The 20,801-nt window shown below is 50.9% G+C and overlaps 1 protein-coding gene across 4 annotated transcripts in view; it reads right to left on the bottom strand.

Annotated features, from left to right (window-relative positions):
• Positions 1 to 3,449: 3,449 nt before the first annotated feature.
• Positions 3,450 to 20,801, bottom strand: part of LOC138737223 (MAM domain-containing glycosylphosphatidylinositol anchor protein 1-like) — a 33,845-nt gene continuing 16,493 nt past the window's right edge. For 2 of the 4 annotated variants that reach the window (XM_069887908.1, XM_069887907.1), the window contains 2 exons: positions 11,653 to 11,758; positions 3,452 to 4,384 (listed from right to left, as the gene is read on the bottom strand). In XM_069887908.1, coding sequence (XP_069744009.1) covers positions 4,179 to 4,384; positions 11,653 to 11,758 — 312 coding nt within the window. In that variant the 3' untranslated portion in view covers positions 3,452 to 4,178. Of the gene's footprint in view, positions 4,385 to 4,952; positions 5,921 to 11,652; positions 11,759 to 20,801 lie in introns of those variants that run through there. The other 2 variants (XM_069887910.1, XM_069887909.1) reach the window with 2 other exon arrangements.

Genomic DNA, 20,801 nt, shown 5'->3' on the forward strand with positions numbered 1-20,801 from the left:
TCTCCAAACCCTCACCCAGGCCCGCTGTGGGGGTCCTCACTCTCCAAACCCTCACCCAGGCCCGCTGTGGGGGTCCTCACTCTCCACAACCTCACCCAGGCCCGCTGTGGGGGTCCACACTCTCCACACCTTCATCCAGGCCCGCTGTGGGGGTCCTCACTCTCCAAACCCTCACCCAGCCTCGGTGTGGGGGTCCACACTCTCCAAACTCTCACCCAAGCCTGCTGTGGGGGTCCTCACTCTCCAAACCCTCACCCAGGCCCGCTGTCGGGGTCCTCACTCTCCACATCCTCACTCAGGCCCGCCATGGGGGTCCACACTCTCCACACCCTCATCCAGGCCCGCTGTGGGGGTCCTCACTCTCCAAACCCTCACCCAGGCCCGCTGTGGGGGTCCTCACTCTCCACAACCTCAACCAGGTCCTGTGGGGTCTTCACTCTCCAAACCCTCACCCAGGCCCGCTGTGGGGGTCCTCACTCTCCAAACCCTCACCCAGGCCCGCTGTGGGGGTCCTCACTCTCCAAACCCTCACCCAGGCCCGCTGTGGGGGTCCTCACTCTCCACAACCTCACCCAGGCCCGCTGTGGGGGTCCTCACTCTCAACACCCTCAACCAGGCCCTGTGGGGTCTTCACTCTCCAAACCCTCACCCAGGCCCGCTGTGGGGGTCCTCACTCTCCAAACCCTCACCCAGGCCCGCTGTGGGGGTCCACACTCTCCACACCCTTATCCAGGCCCGCTGTGGGGGTCCTCACTCCAAACCCTCACCCAGGCCCGCTGTGGGGGTCCTCACTCTCAACACCCTCAACCAGGCCCTGTGGGGTCTGCACTCTCCAAACCCTCACCCAGGCCCGCTGTGGGGGTCCTCACTCTCCAAACCCTCACCCAGGCCCGCTGTGGGGGTCCTCACTCTCCAAACCCTCACCCAGGCCCGCTGTGGGGGTCCTCACTCTCCACAACCTCACCCAGGCCCGCTGTGGGGGTCCACACTCTCCACACCTTCATCCAGGCCCGCTGTGGGGGTCCTCACTCTCCAAACCCTCACCCAGCCTCGGTGTGGGGGTCCACACTCTCCAAACTCTCACCCAAGCCTGCTGTGGGGGTCCTCACTCTCCAAACCCTCACCCAGGCCCGCTGTCGGGGTCCTCACTCTCCACATCCTCACTCAGGCCCGCCATGGGGGTCCACACTCTCCACACCCTCATCCAGGCCCGCTGTGGGGGTCCTCACTCTCCAAACCCTCACCCAGGCTCACTGTGGGGGACCCCACTCTCCTCAGCCTCACCCAGGCCCGCTGTGGGGGTCCTTACTCTCCAAGCCCTTGCCCAGGCCTGCTGTGGAGGTCCTATCCCACACTCTGGCTGTGACGTAGATATCTCACCACATGTCGGAGACCTGGGCAAGGGAGAAGGGAGAATGGGATGGTCAGGGGAGGGTGAGGGGTTAGGAAGGGAGGGGCTTGCGGTGGCAGTGGTGTGGGGAGGGTGGGTGAGGGAGTAGGAGGGGAGTGGCAGGGGAGGGAGAGGGTGGGTGTTAAAAGCAGGGGAGGGGAGGTGATGGAGTATGAGGGGAGGGGAGGGAGGGGTGGGTGAGGGAATAGTGGATGAGGGAGTAGGAGGGGAGGAGCAGGGTAGGGAGGTGAGGAAGGATAAGGTAGTAGGAGGGGGAGGGGAAGGGAGGGAGTAGGAGGGGCAGGGGAATGAGTGGGAGGGGTGAGGTAGGAGGAGGAGCAGGGGAGGGAGGAGAGGGTGGATGGGTGTAGGAGGGGTAGGGGCAGGAGACAGAGTGTAGTGAGGGGAGGGAGTGGAGGGGAAGGTGTGTGAGGGAGTAGGAGGGGGAGGGGAAGAGTAGGGGAGGGGCAGGGTAGGGAGGGGAGGCTGGATGAGGGAGTAGGAGGGGGAGGGCGAGGGTTGGGAGTAGTTGGGGAGGGTGGGTGAGGGAGTAGGAGGGAAAGTGGCAAGGGAGGGGAGGGTGGGTGTGGTAGGAGGAGCAGGGGAGGGTGGGTGAGAGTGTAGGAGGGGTAGGGGAAAGGGAGGGAAGGGTGGGTGAGGTATGAGGGGGTGGGGCAGGGGAGGGAGGGGTGTGGGTGAGGGAGTAGGAGGGGAGGGGCAGGAGGAGTGGAGTGAGGGGTAGAGGAAGGTGGGTGAGGGAGTAGGAGGGGGAGGGGAAGGGCAGTGAGGGAATAGGAGGGGAGGGGAGGGGAAAGTGAGAGGGAGAGGAAGGGTAGAGATTGAGAATAGTAAAGGGGAAAAAAAACTACTGGTGGGCGTTGTCCATCGACCACCGAACACTATTAGCCCAGTGGCCCAAGCAATTAACCGAGAGGTAACTGAGGCATGTAAGAACAGAACGGCAGTTGTCGTGGTGGACTTTGACTTCCATGTAGATTGGGAAAATCATGTTGGTCGAGGGAGTCTGGAGGATGACTTCATAGAATGTGTCCGTGATAGCTTTCTTGGGCATCATGTTAAGGAGCTAACAAGGAGGATGCTATTTTAGATCAAGTATTGTGCAACGAGAGAAGTAAAATTAATGATCTAGTAGATCTAGGGACCCTCTTGGAAAAAGCGATCATAGTACGATTGAATTTCTCATCCAGATAGAGGGTGCAATAGTTAGATCTAAAGGAGTGTATTATGCTTGAACAGAGGAGACGATAACAGGAGGGAGGAATTGGTCAGCATGGACTGGGAGCACAGGCTCTTTGGGAGAAGAGTTGAGGAACAGTGGAAGACTTTCAAAGAGATTTTTCAGTGCTCAACAAAAATATCTTCCCGTTAAAAATAAGGGCAGTAAGAGAGGAAAGAGTTGGCCTTGGTTAACTAAGGAAATAGAGGAAAGTATAAAATTAAAAAGTCATGGGTACCAAGTGGCCAAGAGTCGTGGGAAACTGAAGGATGGGGAAAACTTTAAAAGGGCAACAAAGGGCGAATGAACGGGAAATAAGGGAAGGGAAGGATCATGAAGGGAAATTAGCACAAAATATCAAAACAGAGCAAAAAAATGTTAAAACTATATAAAATGGAAGAGGGCGACTGGAGTCAACATGGGTCCCTTGGAAGATGGGAAAGGGAGATTGATATTGAGTAATGAGGAAATGGATGAGGCATCGAACAGATATTGTGTGTCAGTCTTCATGGTGGAAGACACGTCCAGCCAAAGTGTGGCAATAGGGAGGTGAAGGGAGGTGAGGACCTCGATAAAATAATTGTTACAAAAGAGATTGTGATGAGCAAACTAATGGGACTGAAGGTGGACAAATCCCCTGGTCCTGATGGGATGCATCCCAGGTACTGAAGGAAATGGCAGGAATTATAGTCGATGCGTTGGACGACATTTACCAAAATCCCCTGGATTCTGGGCGAGTTCCAGCAGATTGGAAGACAGAAAATCTCACGCCACTTTTTAAAAAGGGACGTAGGCAGAAGACAGGTAACTATCGGCCAGTTAAATAATGTCTGTATTTGGGAAAATGCTTGAAGCTGGATGAAATAGCGAGACATTTAGAACGAAGGAATTCCATCAGGCAGACGCAGCATGGATTCAGAAAGGGCAGGTCTTGTCTGACAAACTTGCTGGAGTTCTTAGAGGATATAATGGGTGGGGTAGATAGAGGGGAACAGGTGGATGTTGTATATTTGGATTTGCAGAAGGCGTTTGATAAGGTGTCACACAAGAGACTTATCAGTAAGATACAGATGAATAGAGTCGGGGGAAGTATATTGGCATGGATTGAGGATTGGTTAACTGACAGAAGGCAGAAAGTCAGGTTAAATGGGTGTTTTTCTGATTGGCAGACAGTGGGAAGTTGGGTGGGGGGGGGCCGTAGGGGTCCGTGCTGGGCCCGCAGCTGTTCATCATTTACATTGATGATGTGGAAGAGGGGACAGAGGGTCGTGAAGCCAAGTTTGTGGATGAGACTAAATTGAGTGGAAAAGCAAATTGTACAGAGGATGTGGAGAGGCTGCAGAAAGATCGAGTTAAGTTAGGTGAGTGGGCCAAGGTCTGGCAGATGGAGGACAATGTTAGTAAATACGAGGCCATCCACTTTGATAGGAAAAATAGAAGAGCAGGTTATTATTTAAATGGTGAAAACTGCAGCAGGTGCAGTCGTGCTGAAGGCCTTGGGAGGGTTTGTGCATGAATCGCAAAAAGTTGGGTTGCAGGTACAACAGGTTATTAAGGCGGCAAATATTGGTCTTCATAGCTAGAGGAATTGAATTTAAGAGCAGGGAGGTCATGCTGCAACTGTACAAGGTCCTGGTGAGGCCGCACCTGGAGTACTGTGTGCAGTTCTGGTCTCCAGACTTGAAGAAGGATAGACTGGCCTTGGAGGAAGTCCAGAGGAGGTTCACCAGGTTGATTCCGGAGATGAGGGGGTTGACCTAAGAGGAGAGACCAAATCACCTGGGGTTATACTCACTCACATTCAGCAGAATTATGTAAGGGAGAGATAAGCTAGAGGCAGAAAAATTGTTTTCACTGGTAGGTGAGACCAGAACTCGGGGACACAGCCTCAAGATTCAGGGGAGTAGACTGAAGATGGAGAGGAGGAAAATCTGTTTTTCCCAGAGGGTGGTGAATCTGTGGAATTCTCTGCCAAGGGAAGCAGATGAGGCAACCTCATATTTAAGGTTCAGTGATTTTTACATATAAAAGGAATTAAGGGATTTGGGGAAAAGGCAGGTGGGTGGAGTTGAGTCAACGATCAGATCAGCAATAAATGGCAGACCAGGCTCGATGGGCCGAATGGCTGACTCCTGCTCCTATTTCTTATGTTCTTATGAGGGGCAGAGGGAAGGGGAGGGTGAAGGTGAGGGGGAGGGGGAGGAAGGAAGGGTGGAGGGAGAGAGTGAGGGGGAGGGAGAGGGGGAAGGGGAGGGAGAGGGGGGCCTCAGGCAGGTCTCACACCCACTCACGATCCCTCTCTGTGAGACAGAGACAACAGGACTCTTTGGAATAATCAGGTTTTATTAAAACTTTAAATAATGGCCGATAAACGAGAGTACGAGCTTTACATTGTGCTTTTGGTCAGTTACAATCAGTCGTATCCATGGGAAGCCGGGGTGGGGGCTGCAACAGGCAGGAGGGGCCGGGGCTCCGCAGAACAGGTGTGGTGACTGGGTCCTGATTCATCCACAACTCTGCCCACGGGGACAGGGCCAGGGAAGGGAGGGGAAGGAAGGAGGAAAGGGAAGAGGAGGAGGGCAGAGGGAGGGGAAGGGAAGGAGAGGAGGGGAGGGCAGGAGAGGAGAGGGAGGGCAGGAGAGGAGAGGGAGGGCAGGAGAGGAGAGGGGACAGCAGGGGGGGGTAAGGGAAGGCAGGGGGAGGGATGGAGGAGGGGAGGAGGGGAGGGGGAGTGGGAGGGGAAGGGAAGGAGGAGGAGGGGAGAAGAGGAGAGGGCAGGGGAGGGGTAGGGGAAAGCAGAGGGAGGGATGGTGGAGGGAAGGAGGAGGGGATGGTGGGGAGAGGGAGGGGGAAGAAGTGGTGGTGCCCTTAATCAGGGAAGGAGACACCACGGTTCCAGCCATCAGATTCTGGGTTGTGCTTTAGTCTCTCCAGCATTTGGATGGGTGGGAGGGGAGGGAGGAGGTGATGAAGAGGGAGGGAGGTTCCTGGACGGTGGGGTGGGATGTGGAGTGTCTGGGGTGGGGAGGTTTGGGGTTCTGGTTGGGGAGGTTGGGGGTCCTGGGTGCTAGGTGGGGCTGGGAGCATCCCCACCAGCGGGTCAGATGTGGTGGTGGTGAACGTGCGTGGTGGGCACTGGACAGGTGGGATCCAGGGCCAGGAGCTGTGTCCTGCCCTGGACCGTAGGTCCACGCACGGCCCTCATCACCTGAGCAGGGTGAGGGAGCCCAGCAACAGAGCCCAGGCCCACGGACAAACAGCCACAGAACAACTCCGGCCACGGGGAATCACGTCTGCAACAGAGCAAGGGGAGAAGGAGTGAGTAAACTGTCCCGTCCCCACCACCTCCAACACCCACACTCCCCCATCAGGGAGGACTAGTCCACAGCTCCCACAGGATGTTCCTTGTGCAGCCGGATGGCTGGAAGCCACCAAGTGAACCGTAAGCGATTCGTGTTGAAGCTGACAGACACTCTGTAATTTGGGAGGGGTGCAAAGGACATTCCCCCTGATGAGTCCAGGACAGGAGGGGGCAAGTTATCGGGAAAGGCCGGGTCTTTATTCCCTGGAATGAAGAAGGCCAAGGGGGGGGGATTGTATAAGTGAGGGACCCGGATAAAATTAATCCTCCCTGTCTTTCCCCGGGTAAGGGGGGGGGGGGAGAGATGGTCCCGAACAGGAAGGTGGTTTATTGGGGGGGGGGTAGATGGTCACAAACTGGAAGGTGGAGGTTAGTGTGGGGGGGGGAGATGGTCCCTGAACTGGAATGCAGAGGTTTGGGGGGGGAGGGGAGAAGTATGGCCCCGAAATAAAAGGGGAGGTTTAATGGGGGGGGGGTGACGGTACTGAACTGGAAGGTGGAGTTTTAGTGGTGGGTGGGGGATATGGTCCTGAACTGGAAAGTGGAGGTTTAGTTGGTGGGGTGAGGGATAGTCCCGATCTGGAAGGCAGTGGTTTAGTTGGGTGGGGGGAGATGGTTCCTGAACTGGACTGCGGAGGTTTAGTGAGGGTGGGAGGAGATGATCCCGATCTGGAAAGTGGTGGTTTAGTGGGGGGGGGGGGGGGTGGTCCTGTATTGGAAGGCAGAGGTTTAGTGGGGGGGGATGGTCCCTACTGGAAGGGGAGTTTTAATGGGGGGGGGGGTCGATGGTCCTGAACTGGAAAGTGGAGGTTTAGTCGGGTGGGGGGGGGAAGATGGTCCCAAACTGGAAGGTGGAGGTTTAGTGGGGTGGGGGGGGGGGGAGATGGTCCCCGAACTGGAAGGTGGAAACTTAGTGGGGGCGGGAGATTGTCCTGAAGTGGAAAGCGGCGGTTTAGTTGGGGGGAGGGGTAGATAGTCCCCGAACTGGACTGCGGAGGTTTAGTCAGTGGCGGGGAGATGGTCCCGAACTGGAAGGTGGTGGTTTAGGGGGGGAAGAAGAGGGGAGATGGTCCCTACTGGAAGGGGAGTTTTACTGGGGGGTCGACGGTACTGAACTGGAAGGCAGAGGTTTAGTGGAGTGGGGGGGAGATGGTCCCAGAACTGGAATGCAGATGTTTAAGGGGGGGGGGAGGAAAGATGGTCCCAAACTGGAAGGAGGTGGTTTATTGAGGGCGGTGGGAGATGGTCCTGAACTGGAAGGCGGAGGTATAGTGGGTGGTGGGGGGTGTGGGGGTAGATGGTCCCCGAACTGGACTGCGGAGGTTTAGTCGGTTGAGGGGTGATGGTCCCGAACTGGAAGGTGGTAGTTTGGTGGGGGGGGTGGTCCTGAATTGGAAGGTGGATGTTTAGTGGGGGAGGGGGTAGATGGTCCTGAACTGGAAGGCGGAGGTATAGTGGGTGGTGGGGGGCGTGGGGGTGATGGTCCTGAACTGGAAAGCAGAGGTTTAGTGTGGGGAGAGAAGGATGGTCCCGAACTGAAAGGGGAGGTAAAATGGGGGGAGGGGGGTAATGCGATGGTACTGAATTGGAACACGGACTTTTAGTGGTGGGTGGGGGGAGATGGGCCTGAACTTGAAGGCAGAGGTTTAGTGGGGGAGGATGGGTGATAGTCCCTGAACTGGAATGCAGACGTTTAATGGGGGGAGGGGTGGGGAAGTATGGCCTCGAAATAAAAGGGAAGGTTTAATGAGGGAGGGGCGATGGTACTGAACTGGTTGGTGGAGGTTTAGTGAGGTGGGGGTAGATGGTCCTGAACTGAAAGGCGATGCTTTAGTTGGGGGTGGGGTAGATGGTCCCTGAACTGGAATGCAGAGGTTTAGTCAGTGGGGGGGAGATGGTCCCGAACTTGAAGGTGCTGGTTTGTTGGGGGGGGGGGGGGATGGTCCTGAATTGGAAGGGAGAGGTTTAGTGGGGGGCGGAGATGGTCACTAATGGAAGGGGAACTTTAATGGGGTGTGCAATGGTACTGAACTGGAAGCAGAGGTTTCGTGGGGGGTGGAGGGGAGATGGACCCCAAACTGGAATGCTTAGGTTATGTGGGGTGGTGGGGGGATGGGCCTGAACTGGAAGGCAGCGGTTTAGTGTGGGGGGGGGGGGGTGGGATATGATCCGTGAACTGGAAGGTTGAGGTTTAGTGGGGGGGTGGGGGGAGATCATCCCTGACCTGGAAGGCGGAGGTTTAGTGTGGGGGGGAGAGATGGTCCCCGAACTGGAAGGTAGAGGTTTAGTGGGGGCGAGGGAGATTTCAGAGGTACCTGGGTGAGCTTTTCAGGGAAAATTCCTTCCCAGGACTGAGCTGCCCATGGAAGTGGTTGCAATTCTGGATTCACAATAGAAACATGGAAAAGCTACAGGCACTTCTGCCCACAAAGTGGTGCTGTACATTGTCTCCACCCTCGAAATTCCAAGGCTTGCTCCTCGCCCTGTTCTTTTCTATCATAGCCTGTCGTGTTGTGATAAATTCAGGAACAACGAGGCCTCTTTCATACACACGGTTTCGTCCTGTCCCCGTCTTGACCAGTACTGGGAGGTTTTCCAAACTTTATCGTTAGAACCTTGGATATAAAATTGGAATCGAACCCTTTTGTGGCTCTTGTCAGGACAACAGGAGAAGATGACATTTGGGGTAAGGAAGATTTAGTCATTTTTTAGAAAGGGATATTTGGTTCAGTACAACATCGAGGGTCGAAGGGCCTGCAGTGTTCTCTATTAAAATCCCCTAACACTGCTCGGCGTAAAGAAACAACAATCAATGTCACTCCTGAACGTGAATGAAAAAATAACCAAACCCGATTATATAAGAGATCTAAAGATTGTGATCTTTCCACAATGTCCCCCATGGCACTTGGAACCTTTTTGACACAGAACATCTCTCGGCCACTAGGCACGAGTAGGTGGGTGGAAAGCCCTCTCCTGTCTCGCCCAAAGAGTACTCAAAGTCATTGACAAGAGAGAGAGGTGATGCATTGCCTGAGAGAGGGAATAGATAGAGTAGATGTGAATAGACACCTGCCCTGAGGGTAGGGGAGATTGGAGCAAGGGGTCATAAGTTAAGGGTTAGGGGGAAAAACTGTAGGAGTAATCTAAGAGGATGCTTCTGCACTCAGAGAGTGGTGGCTGAGTGGAATGACCTTCTGGGAGAAGTAGTTGTGGCAGGGTCAATTCTATCAATTAAGAGGAGGCGAGATGGATGTGAGGGGGTTGGAGGGTTATGGGCGTGGGAGTGAGTAGATGGAACTAGTGGAGTTTTACTTAGATCGGTGTGGACTAGAAGGGCCGATATGGCCTCTTTCTGTACTGTAATCGTTATATGGTTATAACAATGCTTTGGAAGGATAGACTAGAGGGTTCATCTGGAGGGCAGGGAAAAAAAGGGCAACTCTTATGGGGGTGTATTATAGTGAGAGGGAAGTGGAGCAACACATTTGTAAGGATATGGCAGTCATTTGTTGTCAGCACTGGGTTGAGATTGTGGGCGATTTGAACTTTCCACACTGTACATGGGCTGGATGGTTTGGAGTTTGTTAAATATGTAGTTTTCTACATTAATATGTAGAGGAATGAACTGGAGAAGGGGTAATGTTGGGTCTGCTGTGAGGAAAAGAGATCACTCGGGTGACGGAGGTGTGCATTGGGGAGCACTTTGGGTCCGGTGATCACAATAATATTGGTTTAAAATAATTATGGAGAAAGATAGATCTGGACCCAGGGTTGGGATTTTGTTGGAGAAGAGCCAATTTTGAGATGAGAATGGATTGGGAAGGGGTGCACTGGGATCGATTGTGTTCTAGGAAGGATGTAGAAGGAAAATGGAAGATATTCAAAGGTAAAATATTATGGGTGCAGAGACACGGAGTTCCTGACAGGATGAAAGGGAAGGTTAAAAGATTTGGGAAGTCTTGGTTTTCAAGGATAATTGGAAATAAGGTTCAGAAAAAGAGAGGAAATGTATAGGCCAGCATGAAACAAATGAGGTGTTAGAGGATGAGAGGGGGATGGGGGAGAGGGGGATGGGGGAGAGGGGGATGGGGAGAGGGGGATGGGGGAGAGGGGGATGGGGAGAGGGGGATGGGGAGAGGGGGATGGGGAGAGGGGGATGGGGAGAGGGGGATGGGAGAGGGGGATGGGGAGAGGGGGATGGGGAGAGGGGGATGGGGAGAGGGGGATGGGGAGAGGGGGATGGGGAGAGGGGGATGGGGAGAGGGGGATGGGGAGAGGGGGATGGGGAGAGGGGGATGGGGAGAGGGGGATGGGGAGAGGGGGATGGGAGAGGGGGATGGGAGAGGGGGATGGGGAGAGGGGGATGGGGAGAGGGGGATGGGAGAGGGGGATGGGGAGAGGGGGATGGGGAGAGGGGGATGGGGAGAGGGGGATGGGGAGAGGGGGATGGGGAGAGGGGGATGGAGAGGGGGATGGGGAGAGGGGGATGGGGAGAGGGGGATGGGGAGAGGGGGATGGGGGAGAGGGGGATGGGGGAGAGGGGGATGGGGGAGAGGGGGATGGGGAGAGGGGGATGGGGAGAGGGGATGGGGAGAGGGGGATGGGGAGAGGGGGATGGGAGAGGGGGATGGGGAGAGGGGATGGGGAGAGGGGGATGGAGAGGGGGATGGGAGAGGGGGATGGGGAGAGGGGGATGGGGAGAGGGGGATGGGGAGAGGGGGATGGGGGAGAGGGGGATGGGGGAGAGGGGATGGGGGAGAGGGGGATGGGGGAGGGGGGTAGAGGAATGTTATGGCCATCAGTTTGGAGTTTGCCCAGATGGGACACCAGCTGTTACTCCTCTACCGACATGAAGTGACAGGGCCTCGCAGATGTGGACCTGCAGGGAGAGGGGAGAGGGACACAGCCCTCCCCCACGTGGTCCTACCACCAGGCTAACTGCTCTGAACAGGCTCTGAACAGGCTTTAAAGGTCCTGTAAATGGAGTCGAGGTTTGTATTATGTAAAAATATCGAAACTGTGGGACCTGATCCAAGACTGTGGTTGGCAGCGTCCGCGAGATGTCCAGAAAATGGGGAGAACCCCCCCCCCAACACTAGTTGAGAAGGATAAGCAGAGGAGATGACCCAAGGGGCAGTGACCATGGCAATGGGCCAGTGAAGGTCTCTGAGGCTGAAGAACTGACAGGATGGGCCATTGGTGAGTCGAGGTGAGGAACCCATAGAAATTGTGGGCAGCTGGCGTCTGCTGTCGGGAGTTCATGCATTAAATGGACAGGCCGGGGGCCGCGAGTGGACGGGCCGGGGGCCGCGAGTGGACGGGCCGGGGGCCGCGAGTGGACGGGCCGGGGGCCGCGAGTGGACGGGCCGGGGGGCCGCGAGTGGACGGGCCGGGGGCCGCGAGTGGACGGGCCGGGGGCCGCGAGTGGACGGGCCGGGGGCCGCGAGTGGACGGGCCGGGGGCCGCGAGTGGACGGGCCGGGGGCCGCGAGTGGACGGGCCGGGGGCCGCGAGTGGACGGGCCAGGGGCCGCGAGTGGACGGGCCGGGGGCCGCGCATCTACAGGGCAGAGGATTGTGCATCTATAGGCCAGAGGGCTGCACTTCCATACACGAGCAGGCAAGGTGAGGGCTCAGCCACTGAGGGGTGGGGGGGGGGGTCCCACCTTTCTCTGAGAAGGGCCGCTTGGTGCAGGGGCCTTTGCTGATGCTGACGTCATCAATGCCGATGTCCCCGAGGTATCCCGGACCACGCACAGCCTCCAGAACAACCTGCGGCCAGACATGGGTGTTGATACAGAAGTGGGAAGGTCCTCCGTCACCCTCTCCTGTGCCCCACCCACCCACCCTGTTTCTCCAAAGCCACAGAACCATAGAACACTACAGCACAGAACAGGACTCTTCAGCCCTTCTCGTCCATGCCGGATTATTATTCTGCCTCGTCCCACTGACCTGTTCCCAATCCATAACCCCATACCCCTCCCATCCATGGACATGTCGAAATTCTTCTTAAATGTTAAAATTGAGCCTCATTCACCACTTCTCCTGGCAGCTTGTTCCACACCCCCTCCACACTCTGTGTGAAGATGTTCCCCCCAAACATTTCCCCTTTCACCCTTAACCCATGTCCTCTGGTTTGTATCTCGCCCACCCTCAGTGGAAAAAGCCACCTACATTTACTCTGTCAAATACCTCGGTCAAATCTCCCCTCGTTCTTAGACACTCCAGGGAATAAAGTCCTAACCTGTTTAACCTTTCCCTGTAACCATAACATCCCAGCTCCTGTACTCAATACTTTGATTTATGAAGGTCAATGTGCCAAAAAGCTCTCTTTACAACCCTGTCCACCTGATACGACACTTTCAGGGAATTATGTATCTGTGTTCCCAGATCCCTCTGTTGTACCCCACTCCTCAGAGCCCGACCATTTACCGTGTACGTCCTTTCTTGGTTTGTCCTTCCAAAATGCAACACCTCACACTCATCTCCATTAAACTCCATCTGCCATTTTTCAGCCCATTTTCCCAACTGGTCCAGATCCCTCTGCAAGCTTTGAAAACCTTCCTCACTGTCCACAACGCCTCCAATCTTAGTGTCATCTGCAAACTTGCTGATCCAATTTCCCACATTATCATCCAGATCATTGATATAGACAACAAACAACAATGGTCTCAGCACCGATCCCTGAGGCACCACTAGTCACAGGCCTCCATTCTGAGAAGCATCATTCACCACTACTCTCTGGCTTCTCTCGTCTAGCCATTGTCAAATCCAGTTCACTACTTCACCATGAATACCCAGTGTCTGAACCTTCCTGACTAACTTCCCATGTGGACAACATCCACAGCCTCTCCTTCATCAACTTTCCTGGCATCCTCGAAAAAGAGTGGTTAAACGTGACTTACCACACATAAAGCCATGTTGACTATCTCTAATCAGTCCCTGGTTATCCAAATACTTGTACATCCGATCTATTAGAACACCTTCCAATAATTTACCCACTACTGACGTCAGGCTCACCAACCTGTAGTTTCCTGGTTTACTTTTGGAGCTTTTTTTTTTAAAAACAACTGAACAACGTGAGCTCTCCTCCAATCCTCTGGCACCTCACCCATGGATAAGAACGTTAAATATTTCTGCCAGAGACGCTGCAATTTCTACACCAGCTTCCCTCAATGTCTGAGGGAATATCTTATAACAATTACAGCACAGAAACAGGCCAACTTGGCCCTTCTAGTTCATGCTAAACACTTACCCCACTGACCTACACTCAACCCTTAACCCTCCATTCCTTTCCCATCGATATACATATCCAACTTCTCCTTAAAGGCTAATATCGAGCCTGCCTCCACCACTTCGTCTGGAAGTTCGTTCCACACACCCTCCACTCTCTGAGTAAAGAAGTCCCCCCTCACATTTCCTCTAAACTTTTTCCTCCAACTCTCAGCTCATGTTCTCTTGCTTGTATCTCCCCCTGAAAGGAAAAAGCCTATGTCCACTCTATCGATACCCTGAATAATTTTAAATACCTCAGTAAAGTCCCCTCTCAACCTTCTATGCTCCAAAGAATAAAGACCCAACTTATTTAACCTTTCACTATAACCTAGACCCTGTAACCCCGGCAACATCCTAGTAAACCTTCTCTGCACTCTCTCCAAATTATTGATATCTTTCCGATACTTTGGTGACCAAAACTGTACACAATTCTCCAAGTTTGGCCTCACCAATGCCTTGTACAATTTTAACATCACATCCCAGTTCCTAGACTCTAATTTATAAAGGCCAACATCCCATAAGTTTTCCTCACTGCCCTATCCACATGTGACTCCACCTTTAGGAAATGATATACCTTTATTCCTAGATCCCTCTGTTCTATTGCACTCTTCAATGCCTGACCATTCACCATGTATGTCCCACTTTGATTAGCTCTAAAACCTCACACTTATCTGCATTAAATTCCATCTGCCATCTCTCAGCCCACTCTTCTAACTGGTTGAAATCCCTCTACGAGCTTTGAAACCCTTCTTCACAATCCAGAGCTCCACCTATCCTAGTATCATCCACATACTTACTCATCCAATTTTCCACCCCATCGTCCAGATCATAAATGTATATGATAAACAGTAATCGACCCAATACTGAACCCTGAGGCACACCACTTGTCACTGGCTTCCCATCTAACAAACCGTTATCTACCATTACTCTCTGGCATCTCCCATTTAACCATTGTTGAATCCATTTTACTACTTCAATGTTAATACCTAATGATTGAACCTTCCTAACTAACCTTCCCTGAGGAACCTATCAAAGGCCTCACTAAAGTCCATATTTACAACATCCACAGCCTTCCCCTCATCAACTTTCCTAGTAACCTCCTCAAAAATTTGATAAGGTTTGTCAAACATGATCTTCCCCTCACAAATCCATGTGGACTGTTCCTAATCAAACCTTGTCTATCCAAATATTTCTATTTCCCATCTCTCATTTGGAATATTGGCCTTCATAAATCGGAGTATTGAATTCAAGAGTAGGGAGGTTATGATGAAATTGTACAAGGCATTGGTGAGGCCAAATTTGGAGTACTGTGTACAGTTTTGGTCACCAAATTATAGGAAAGATATAAACAAAATAGAGAGAGTGCAGAGAAGGTTCACGAGAATGTTGACAGGATTTCAGGGTCTGAGTTACAGGGAAAGGTTGTGCAAACTGGGCTTTTTTCTCTGGAGCGTAGAAGATTGAGAGGGGACTTGATAGAGGTGTTTAAGATTTTAAAAGGGACAGACAGAGTAAACGTGGATAGGCTTTTTCAATTAAGAGTGGGGGAGATTCAAACTAGAGGGCATGGTTTAAGATTGAAGGGGGAAAATTATAAGGGGAACATGAGGGGAAATTTCTTTACGCAGAGGGTGGTGGGGATGTGGAATGAGCTTCTGGCAGACGTGGTTGAGGCGGGATCATTGGTTACATTTAAAGAAAGACTGGATCGTTACATGGATAGGAGGGGACTAGAGGGGTATGGACTGGGTGCTGGTCAGTGGGACTAGGAGGGTGGGGATTTGCTACGGCATGGACTAGTAGGGCCGAACTGGCCTGTTCTGTGCTGTAAGTGGTTATATGGTTAGAATACTTCCCATTAACTGACCCACCATGACGTCAAATGTACAGGCCTATAATTACTAGATTCATTCCTAGCACCCTTTAAAAATATGGATCTATATGAGCCACCCTCGAATTCTCTGGCACCATTCCTGTTACTAATGACATTTAAATATTTCCGTCAAGGCCCTACTATTTCGACACAAACCCCTCTCAAGGTCCGAGGGAATATCTTGTCAGGACCTAGAGACATCCACCTTGTTTTCCTTAAAAGTGCCAGAACCTCCCCTTCATTACTCATCATCATTTCCATAACCTCCCGACTTGTTTCCTTTACTTTACACAGATCAGTATCCTTCTCCTGAGTAAATACTAAATAAATCTGTCAGGCCCTGGGGATTTATACACCCTGATTTGCTTCAAGACAGCAAGCACCTCCTCCTCTTTAATCTGTGTCAGTTCCATGCCCTCACTGCTTGTTTTCCTCACTTCTCTCGACTCTGTGCCCATTTCCTGAGCGAAAACTGATGAAAAAACCCATTTAAGATCCACCATCCATCTCTTGGCCCCAGACAAAGCCGACTCCCTGATCTTCAAGGGGACTAATTTTGTCCCTGACTGTCCTTTTGCTCTTACCTACCCGTGAAAACCCTGAGGATTTTCCTTCACATTCTCACCAAAGCAACCTCGTGTCTTCTTTGACCCTTCCTGATTCTTTCTTGAGGATTTCCTTGCATTTTTTTTTAATAGTCCCATCTTTTTCCATCATTAATTGGAAACTAATTGCATTATGATCACTGGACCCAAAATGTTCCCCTACACAGACTTCTGTCACCCGTCCTGTCTCGTTCCCGAATAGGAGATCCAGTTCTGCATCCTCTCCTGTTGGAACCTCTACGTATGGATTTAGAAAACTTTTCTGAACACATTTGACAAACTCCAAGCCCTTTTACAGGATGGGCATCCCAGCCAATATGATACGAAGGTTTGGAGGCGTTGTGGATGACTAGATTGGCAGAGCTGAGACTTTTCTCTCTGGGGCGTAGAAGGATGAGAGGAGACTTGATCGAGGTCGACAAGATTCTGAGAGGCATAGATAGGGTGGACGGCCAGTGCCCGTTTCCCAGGGCAGGATCAGCAAACACCAGAGGACATGTGTACAAAGTGAAGGAACGGAAATTTCGGGGAGATGTCAGGGGAAAGTTTTTTTTAAAACACAGAGTTGTGGGGTCTTGGAATACCTTGCCAGGGGTGGGGGTGGAGGCTGGAACATTGGGGGCATTTAAGAGACTTTTAGACACGTGGATGGAAGGAAAATAGAGGGTTACGCGCCAGGGAGGGTTTAGTACTTTTTTTATTAAGGAATAAATGGGCCTGTACTATGCTGTCAAGTTCTATGTTCCAATATGTACCTACAAATTTGCTCCTCCAATTCTCGATGGTCTATAATGCAATTCCATGAGTGTGGTCAGACCTTTCCCATTCCTCTGCTCCACCTATATACCCTCTGTAGACAAGCCCTCTGGTCTGTCCTGCCTGAGTACAACTGTGATATTTTCCCTGACAAGCAATCCCACCCCTCCCCCTTTCATCCACCCTGTTCTATCATGTCTAAAGCAACAGAAGCCCAGAACGTTGAACTCCCAGTCCTGCCCCTCCTGCAACCACGTACCAATCCACAGTCTCAGCCCGTCTGCCTTTGCTATAACACTCCTTGCATTGAAATAGATGTCCCTGAGAACATTTCCACCACGTTAATCCGTTGACTCTAACGGTGCAGGTAATTTTCAATCATCGTTTCTCTCCTCCTCTCCTCTATCTGCTCTGGCAGTCGAGTGCCCCTCCCTGTGTAAATCTAGTTTAAAACCCACCCCTGGGCAGCACCAGCAAACCTTCCTGCAAGGATATTAGTCCCATGCAGTTCAGATGCAAACCGTCCCATCATACAGGTCCCACCTTCCCTGGGAGATGAGCCCAATGATCCAGAAACCTGAAGCCCTCCCTTCTGTTTCTAACCTCACCAGCACAGGCACAGGCAGCAAACCTGAGATCACAGGCCTGGAGGTCCTGTCCTTCAACCCAGAGCCAACCCCACCCCCCCACCCCACTGAACTCTCCTTGCAGGACCTCCTCACCCTGCTTCCCACATTATCAGTTCCTATATCTGGCTGTTCACCCACCCTCTGGTGAATGCCTTGAACTTAAATCTACGATATAGGAACATAGGAAGTAGGAACAGGAGGAGGCCAAAAATGGCCCATCGAGCCTGCTCCGCCATTCAATATGATCATGGCTGATCTAATTTATGACCTAACTCCACCTACCTGCCTTCTCCCCATATCCCCTAATTCCTCTATCATGTAAAAATTTATCTAACTGAATTTTAAATATGTTTAATGAGGCAGCCTCAACCACTTCCCTGGTTAGAGAATTTCAAACATTCACTAGTCTCTGGGAAAAACTATTTTTCCTCATCTCTGTCCTAAATCTAATTCCCCGAATCTTGAGACTGTGTCCTCTCGTTTTAGTTTCCCCGGCCAGCTCAAAAAACCTTCCTACATCTATCCTATCCATACCCTTCATAATCCTATATGTTTCTATAAGATCTCCTCTCATTCTTCTGAACTCGAGCGAATACAATCCTAGAGGATTTAATCTTTCATCATAAGTCAACCCCTTCATCCCAGGGATCAACCTAGTAAACCTCCTCTGGACCGTCTCCAAAGCCATTATATCCTTCCTCAAATATGGAGACCAGAACTGGACTCAGTACTCCAGGTGCGGTCTCACCAGTACCTTATACAGTTGCAACGTTACCTCCCTACTCCTGAATTCAATTCCTCTAGCGATGAAGGCCAACATTCCATTTGCCTTCTTAATAACCTGCTGCACCTGCAACCTAACCTTTTGCGATTCATGCACAAGCCCTCCCAAGTCCCCCTGCACAACAGCATGCTGTAGTTTTTCACCCTTTAAATAATATTCAGCTCTTTTATTTTTCTTGCCAAAGTGGATAACCTCACACTTACTAACATTGTACTCCATCTGCCAGACCTTTGCCCACTCATCCAGCTTAACTCTATCCCTCTGCAGACTCTCCACGTCCTCATTACAATTTGCTCTTCCTCTCAATTTGGTGTCATCCGCAAACTTGGCTACACCACATTTTGTCCCCTCCTCCAAGTCATCAATGTAAATGATGAACAGTTGTGGGCCTAACACTGACTCCTGCGACACCCCACTTACCACTCTCTGCCAACCTGAAAAACTCCCACTTATCCCGACTCTCTGCCTCCTGTCAGACAACCAATTTTCAATCCAGGCCAATAGACTTCCCCGAACTCCACTTTCCTGTAACTTACTGAGAAGTCTCTTGTGCGCCACCTTATCAAACGCTTTCTGGAAATCCAAATACACATCAACCTGTTCCCCTCTATCCACTGCACCCATTATATCCTCAAAGAATCCTAACAAGTTTGTCAAACAAGATCTTCCCTTTCTAAAACCATGCTGCATCTGCCTGATTGAACCCTTACGTTCCAAAAGTTTCACTATTTCATCTTTTATGACGGCTTCAAGCATTTTTCCAACTACAGACGTCAAGCTAATTGGCCGATAATTTCCAGTTTTCTGCCTACATCCCTTCTTAAAAAGTGGCGTGACATTTGCTGTCTTCCAGTCTGCCGGGACCTGCCCAGAATCCAAGGAATTTTGGTCTATGACCACCAATGCATCAACTATAACTTCTGCCATTTCCTTCAGAACCTTTGGATGCATATCATCAGGACCAGGTGATTTGTCTGGCTTTAGTCCCATTAGTTTCTCCATCACTACTTTCTTTGTAACAACTATTTTATCAAGGCCCTCCCCAACATTCGCATCCTTAACTCCGAACTTGGGCATGATGGACGTGTCTTCCACTGTGAAGACTGACACAAAATATTTGTTTAATGCCTCGGCCATTTCCTCATTTTTTGCTGCCAGTTTTCCTTTCTCATCCTCCAAGGGTCCTATGTTAACTCTGGCCACCCTCTTCCGTTTTATATATTTATAAAATTTTTTGCTTTCTGTTTTTATATTTTGTGCCAATTTACTTTCATAATCCTTTTTCCCATTTCTTATTACCCACTTTGTAACCCCTTGTTGTCCCTTAAAGTTTTCCCAATCTTCCAGTTTCCCACTGCTCTTTGCAGCTTTGTACACCTGCACCTTCAATTTTATACTCTCCTTTATTTCCTTTGTTAACCACGGTTGATTTTTCCCTCCCTTGCTGCCCTTTTTCCTGACCGGAATCTATTTTTGTTGAGCATTACAAAATATTTCTTTGAAAATCTTCCACTGTTCCTCAACTGTTTCATCAATGAGCCTGTGCTCCCAGTCCACTCTGCCCAATTCCTCCCTCATCCTATGGGAGTCACCCCTGTTGAAGCATAATATATTTGTTTTAGATCTAACTATTTCCCCTTCCATCTGAATGAGAAATTCAATCGTACTATGATCGCTATTTCCCAGATGCTCTCTGACTATTACATCATTTACTCTACCTATCTCATTGCACAACACAAGATCCAGGAGACCATTTTCTCTTGTGGGTTCCTTAACCTGCTGCTCAAGAAAGCTATCGCGGATGCATTCTATGAAGTCCTCTGCCAGACTCCCACGACCAACTTGATTTTCCCAATCTAGGTGGAAGTTAAAGTCCCCCATGACTACTGCCGTATCATTATTACATGCCTCACTTATCTCTCTATTTATTTCCTGTGCCACTAAACTATTGTTATTTGGTGGGCGATAGATAACACCCACCAATAATTTTTTCCCTTTGTTATTCTTTATCTCTACCCAAATGGACTCAACATTATGCTCTTTAGATCTTATATCATCCCTCACTATTGCCTGGAGCTCATCTTTGATTAAGAATGTAACTCCACCTCCCTTACCATCCTGTCTATCTCTTTGCACCACCTGATACCCTTGAAAGTTTAATTCCCATTTAGGGTCACCTTGTAGCCATGTTTCCGTGATGGCGACCCAGTCATAGACATGGGTACCGATTTGCGCCTCAAGTTCACTGACCTTATTTCTAATACTGAGGGCATTCAGATAAAGTGCCCTTATGCTCTTTGTCCTTTTAATATCTAGTGACTTCTGTAACCTTTTCTTTTGATTTTTCTGCCCACTATTTTTCTTTGTAATTTTCTTAACACTAACATTGACCCGAAAACTCACTGCACCATCTGATTTTTTACTTTCTCCTCCCAACATTACTTTTCCTAGTTTACTTTTCCTGGCCATTACTTGATCTTCCCTACCCTTTTCCCTATCACTCTGGTTCCCATACCCCTGCCAAATTAGTTTAAACCTTGTCCCACTGCTGTACCAAACAAACTTGCCAAAATGTTGACACCTTTTGGATTTAGGTGCAACCCGTCCCTCTTGTAAAGATCATGCCTTCCCCAAAAGAGATCCCAATGATCCAAGAAGCCAAATCCTTGCCCTGTACACCAGCCCCTCAGCCACACGTTCATTTTCCTTATCCTTACATTCTTTTCATCTCTTGCATTTGGAACAGGTAGTAATCCCGTGATCACCACCCTAGCGTTCCTGTCTTTCAGCTTTCGTCCCAGCTCACTGTAATCCCTTTTCATTACCTCCTCCCTTTTCTTGTCAATGTCGTTTGTACCCACATGTACCAAGACATCAGGCTGCTCTCCCTCTC

The sequence above is a fragment of the Narcine bancroftii genome, chromosome 6 (genome assembly GCF_036971445.1).
Source record: "Narcine bancroftii isolate sNarBan1 chromosome 6, sNarBan1.hap1, whole genome shotgun sequence".
NCBI lineage: Eukaryota > Metazoa > Chordata > Chondrichthyes > Torpediniformes > Narcinidae > Narcine > Narcine bancroftii.